Raw genomic sequence first — 6,000 nt, 5'->3', positions numbered from 1 at the left:
TGTGACGTGAGTGACTGAAGCAGCCCAAGCGAATGGAGGAAGGGGCGTGCACCTCAGGAGAAAGATTTGCACAACTGTTGCCCTGTCGTTGTGGCCTGGGTCTGGGCGTCCTTCCTGTGTTTGCTGAAACACTAACAAAATACCACAGTCCGTCCTTCCTTATCACCGAAGACGTCTCCTGTTGTTAATGCCGTGTTCTAGCTGCATAATGAAGACTCTAGCTGGTCTGCCCCCATCTGGAGGGAACGGATTGCTTTTTCAAGGTACTCTTTAGGTTCCAACCCCACAAGCATGAAATACTAGTCACACATGTTAAAAAATACTGCCGTTTAATTTTCTAGTCACGTATTTTAAAAAAGCCGATACAATTAGATTCCCCCCCCCCCCCATCTTCTCAGATCTGCCCCCTGCAACCACCCCAAAGTGATGCATCTTAATTCTAAGCGGAAAAACCACTCAGAGGAAGCCCATGAGAATTTGTCCCCCAGTGGTCACTGGGTGTCCAGACGTGTGAACGAACCCTGTGAATGTTCATGGCTGACTCTGAGCCCTTACATTCTTTTTTTCTATGAGGAATGATATGATTACATGGCACTGAAAGCAATAAACGCAAAAGGCTTGACTTTTTCTTCTTTGCCCTGCGAGCGTATATTTCTATTCCCACTACGGTCTACATCAGCTGACCCATTTACACCCGTTACTCATAATGAAAAATAGTTCTCTTGTCACTGACCAACCCTTACATTTGTATACAAATGACAGAGTGTAAAACCACTGCAAACAAGACATACTGTTCATCGATACAACACGTTTCCACTGCAGGTATGTTGAGCACACAGGCAATCACCGTATTGTATTAGAGACGTTTTATTGAAAATGCGAAAATAGGAAATGTATTATAGCCTAAAATAAATTACATAACATATACAGTATATATTTATATCTTTAAAATATTTTTGTGTTTAGGTTCTTTCCGTCTAGGAATTTTGACTAAATCAAGAATTTAGTGAACTGTGTCCATAATTTTTTAAAGAAAAAACCCGCTTTCCAAAACTTAGAAAAATATACTGCACTGAATGGATTTCAAATGTGTCATTTCAGGGAATATCACATAGTGACTTTGCTGTTGTTTATAAAATGTCTTGCTGTCTCATGTGACGTGAGAGGCGAGTACAGAAGAACACTTGGAATTACCTGTACCCCAGGGTTAGGACTAACAATGGCAGAACCAGGTCATAAATCTACTTCCAAAGCGACGACATAGCAACCTGGCATTAGAATGCTAGATTATGACTTAAAGCTTCAGTTCACTTTATAAAGACTAAAATGTAAAGTTAGAATGCTCCTTCTCCCTCGCTTTAGTGCCATCTTCAGGAAAGGTGAGTGAAAAACAAGCCTTCGGGGAAACTCATGCCCAGGGACGCGGCGATGGGGGGGGACAGGCTTTGGGACAACTTTGACAAGGCAGCTCTCGTATGTACACGGCTGGTGTGACAGCGAGCGCACACGCAGGTCCACGAAGCGGCCAGGTGAATGCTGTCGTTGGCGTGTTGTGGGTGTGCTGCTCCCGGGGCACCTCTAACCTTCCCGCCGGAGATTATTTCCGGCCGTCCATCGGTCCAGCGCGTTTGCACATCCATTCCTCAGCGCGGACAGCCACCTCGGGCAGCAGCCGGACCCCGCCCTCAGCCCGGGTGTGGCAGGCGGTTTCAGGACGCCACGGTGGGAGGCCTCTGGGCCACGGCCCTTGGCACAGCCACGTGACCGGGAAGCCAATCAAAGAAAGCCGAGGGGTCACCTGGTGATCCTTGAGCGATGCGAGGGGACAGGGGGAGCCTGCGGCCTGCCAGGCGGTGGTGGCCGAGGGGGCGCTGGACGGCACAGCCGCGGTCCTTTGGTTCCAAGTGCAGATTGTCCGAGGACGGGCGGGGGCGGGGGCGACTACAAGGCGGCTATGTCTTTGGGGTTTTCACGAAGCGGGGGCATGAAGTCAGTTGTTTTGTTTCCACAAAGCAGTGGTGAGACCGTTCCACAGGTCCCCTCATCAGCATGGGCACACCCGGCATGCCAGAGTGTCCGTGAAACCTTTAGATCAAGGCCTCTTTTGTTACCCAAACAGGAAACCAGGGAAAAAAAAAAAAAAAGGGAAGAAAACACGTCAGGGAGGAGCAGATGGCGGCGCTGGGGCATCACCTGGGCTGTCCCTGCGGCGCCCGCCCTGGGGTCGGGGGGGTGGGGGGCGGCCTCATTCCTGCTCCTCCCGCATCTCCACGATGTCCGTGCCCTCCTCCGCCGGAGGTATGTCCGTCATCGCCGAGTCCTCCCCCTCGGCGGCCGACTCGTTCTCCATCTTCTTTTTCTAGACCAGAGAGGACGCATCAGCGGGGGCTGGGGCGGGGGGACACAGCGTGGCAGAGGTCTCAGGGGACCCCTCGCCATGGACCTGGGTTTTGTTTATGGTTGGGGGCGACCTCGTCAAGCCTGCAGTTTTAGGTCCGCGGGTGCTCCTTTCAGCGGGCTGACTCGGGACTTGGCTGTGTGCCTGGGTCAGTGAGGCACCGGCGTGGGTGGGGGGCTTCCTGTCTCCCATCTCCCCTCCCATCGTCTATGGAGACCTGGCACTGCCCGAGGACGCCACCTCCCGATGCCCTCCCCTCTCCTCCTCCTCATGACCACGGGCAGCCTCCTACACCGGGGGCGAGCCAGGCCGGGGTGCCGTTCTGTCGCCCTCTCACCTGTTTCCGATAGACGTAGCACGCTGCTATGGCGACCATGGTGGATTCTCCCACAAACCCCGCGAGGAGGGAGCCCACGCCCAGGGTGGCTCCGTGTACCCTGGGAACGAGAACGCAAAGGGCATCTGTCTGTTAGAGCCCCGCGGAAGCACAGACAACCAAAACCCAGCCAAAACCCAGAAAAGGTGTAGGCGACAGATGGGTCGGACGATTGCCTTCGAGATCCGCCTGTTAGCGGTGCACCTAATAAACCTAATAAATATTCCACCTGGGTGGGAGAGCGCCCTGGGACCCCCTCCGGGCCCTGCGACTCCCACTCCTGCTCCAGGTCTCAGCTCAGCATCTGCTGCGGGAGGGGTGCGTCTCCCCGCCCGCCCCGTGCGCCTGCAGCATCCCGCCCCTCCTCCCTGTGGAGTGCAGTTTCCCAATAGACGGGGTCCCAGGAGAGTGGGGATCCCTGAGAACAAGGGCAACACCCTCGCTCGCTCCCTTGCCTTTTTCACCTTGCCCCTGCCCGCCACACCACAGTGGATGCTCAGTGCTGACCGTGTGTGGGTGGGCCTGACCCCCGAAAGTGCTTTTCTAGAATGGATCTCAATGGCCTCTAACCTGGTCCCCCTGGCAGAGAAACGAGGCATCACTCAGCATTTCTAACTCGAGACACGCTTGGGGATTTCCCATGAAAAAAAAGCTGATTTGATCTCCTGGACAGAGTGCCTCGGTGGCAGCAGGATCCCATAGCTCCCCCCGCCCGCCCCCGCTTCACGCGTACCCCAGGTAGGGCAGGACCACGAGGCTGGTGATGAGAACAATGATCCGCAGCACGGAGCTGGGCGCCAGGACGAAGGTCTTTTTCAGGGTCATCAGCCACCCGGTCAGATGGGCCCTCACGGTGACTGGAGGGAGAGCCAAGGACTGGTCAGCAATGTCCCCCCACCCCCGAGCCCAACCGCGGCAGCACATCCCGGGTCCCCGGAGCGGCTGGGTGGGACCCAGGCCCTGCGGCTGCCGCCCTGGGCCCACCTTCCTGCCGGGTTCCTGATCCTCTGGGTTTGGAGGAGCCCCGCCCCCCGCCCCCATCCAACCTACCCTCCAGCCCCCAACCCCGCTCCGGGCGCAGCATAGGTCTTTAAGTGTCCTTTCCCCACTGTGATCACCACCCCTGGGCCGGGGTTGGGGGATGGAGGGGTGGTGCTCCCACCCCCTCATCCCCACCCAGCCTCAAGCTCCCATCACGCCTGTCTCGGAAAACTCAAGAGAAGAGCGGCGACTTGACGGTGGTCCAGTTTGATTCCCGAGCCGGGAAGCTGGACTGGACGCCGGGTTTCCCAGCGCATGTGGGCGGGGCGAAGAAGGGGCGGGGCGAAGGAGGCCCGGCTCACTTCCGGGTTTCTTTCCCAGCCTCCAGACCACGGGCTGGGGCCGGCTCCATCTGTCCACGCCTCACAAAGACCTCACAGCGGGTTCCCCGTACCCCATCTCCCCAGCCTGATCTGTGAGCTTCGGGAGCCAGGCAGGGCACCGGCCCTAGCGCCCAGGAGGGGCTCCACGGAGGGTGTGTCAGTGACGACTGGCTGATCTTGGTGGACATTTCAGTTCAGTTGCTCAGTAGTGTCCGACTCTGCGACCCCATGGATTGCAGCACGCCAGGCCACAGTGTCCATCACCAACTACCGGAGTTTACTCAAACTCATGTCCACAGTTTACTCGACTCATGTCCATTGAGTCGGTGATGCCATCCAACCATCTCATCCTCTGTTGTCCCCTTCTCCTGCCTTCTTTCCCAGCATCAAGGTCTTTTTCAATGAGTCAGTTGTTTGCATCAGGGGGCTAAAGTATTGGAATTTCAGCTTCAGCATCAGTCCTTTCAATGAATATTCAGGACTGATTTCCTTTAGGATGGACTGGTTTGTTGTCCTTGCAGTCCAAGGGACTCTCAAGAGTCTTCTCCAACACCACAGTTCAAAAGCATCAATTCTTCGGTGCTCAGCTTTCTTTGTGAACCAACTCTCACATCCATACAGGACTACTGGAAAAACCATAGCTTTGACTAGACGGACCTTGGCAGACCTTTAGGTTTGATCTGAAACTGGGCAGGGTTTGAGGAAAGAGGAGGTCTGGTCCTTTATCCCAGGTAGGGGCAGCAGGAGGCACAGACCTATGGAGGGGGAGGAAGCGCTCACTCCTGGGGTAAACGCTCGTGTCCAGTTTGGAGGAAGAATTTGCAGTCTGACACCGTGCTCCTCCAGCTCCTCGTGGAAGAGTTGAATTTTGAGGTCCAGGCGCTCACTTGGGTTTGGCTGCACAGGCAGGATGCTAACCTGACGGGCCCAAAGCCAGCAGGTTGCAAAGATAGGTGGAGTCGGCTGTCTTCAAGCCCTTGGTTTGACAGACGAGGAAGGGGCGTGAAGAGGAGATTCAGAGTCCTACCCCAGTCTTAGCTCCTAGGGACCTCCAGCCCCTCCTCAGTTCCAGACTGGGGAGTCCAGTCAACAGCTTCTGCCTTGATCTCCAGGTGGTGCCAACCCTCGGGTCCCTCAGTGTCCCGCCCCAACCCCAAAGACCAGGCAACACCCCAGGCAGCCGCCAGGAATGCTTGACATCTAGGAGCAGGGGCAGCTCCTCGTCTGACTTGGGAACAGCTCAGGATGGCAGGTGAGCTGTCAGCCCCGGTGTCGACTGGCCCCACGGCCCATTTCTGACCACAGCTTTGCCCCTGGATTCTTTTCTCCAGCAGTCCTTTTAGAATCTCAATAGGTGCATAGATTTGTGTCACCAGTCGCCACAGTGAAGACAGGGAATGGTTCCACTGCCCATGAAACAACTCATGCTGTCCCTTCATGTTCTTTCTACTGAGTCTGCAACCACTGTCCTTTAAGAAACAAATTATGCCTGTTCGACTCGCTTCTCAAACATTCAACCTGCTGGATAATATCCTTGCATCTTTTTAATCCACTGTGAAACTTAACAGTGTATACATTTAATTTGCTTGGCACAGAACTGGTAATGTTTCTAAAGAAAGAAAACTGAATTAGGTGTGAGAGTGATTAGGAATTTTTCTTTCATTCTGTTTTCCTTTACCTGGAACTGGGAAGAAGGAGAAGATACGCAAGGGAACAACGCAGAGTTCTGCAAAGGCAAAGTCCACGCCGATGATGTCTATCAGAATCTTCTCAGAAACGTTGGGAGTCCAGAACATCACAAAACAGAGCTGCCAGGGGAAAAAGGGCAGGAAGCAAGGTATTATTAGAAAAAGGTGTAAAGG

At 54.7% G+C, this 6,000-nt stretch overlaps 1 protein-coding gene across 1 annotated transcript in view; it reads right to left on the bottom strand.

Annotated features, from left to right (window-relative positions):
* Window positions 1–851: 851 nt before the first annotated feature.
* ANKH (ANKH inorganic pyrophosphate transport regulator) overlaps window positions 852–6,000 on the bottom strand; it is a 161,221-nt gene continuing 156,072 nt past the window's right edge. The window contains exons 9-12 of the mRNA XM_061129322.1: window positions 5,817–5,946; window positions 3,508–3,631; window positions 2,736–2,835; window positions 852–2,359 (exon numbers count right to left, since the gene is read on the bottom strand). Coding sequence (XP_060985305.1) covers window positions 2,246–2,359; window positions 2,736–2,835; window positions 3,508–3,631; window positions 5,817–5,946 — 468 coding nt within the window. The 3' untranslated portion in view covers window positions 852–2,245. The remainder of the gene's footprint in view (window positions 2,360–2,735; window positions 2,836–3,507; window positions 3,632–5,816; window positions 5,947–6,000) is intronic.

This window comes from Dama dama, chromosome 25, assembly GCF_033118175.1.
Source record: "Dama dama isolate Ldn47 chromosome 25, ASM3311817v1, whole genome shotgun sequence".
Lineage (NCBI taxonomy): Eukaryota > Metazoa > Chordata > Mammalia > Artiodactyla > Cervidae > Dama > Dama dama.
This window is presented reverse-complemented; position numbering and strand designations above follow the sequence as displayed.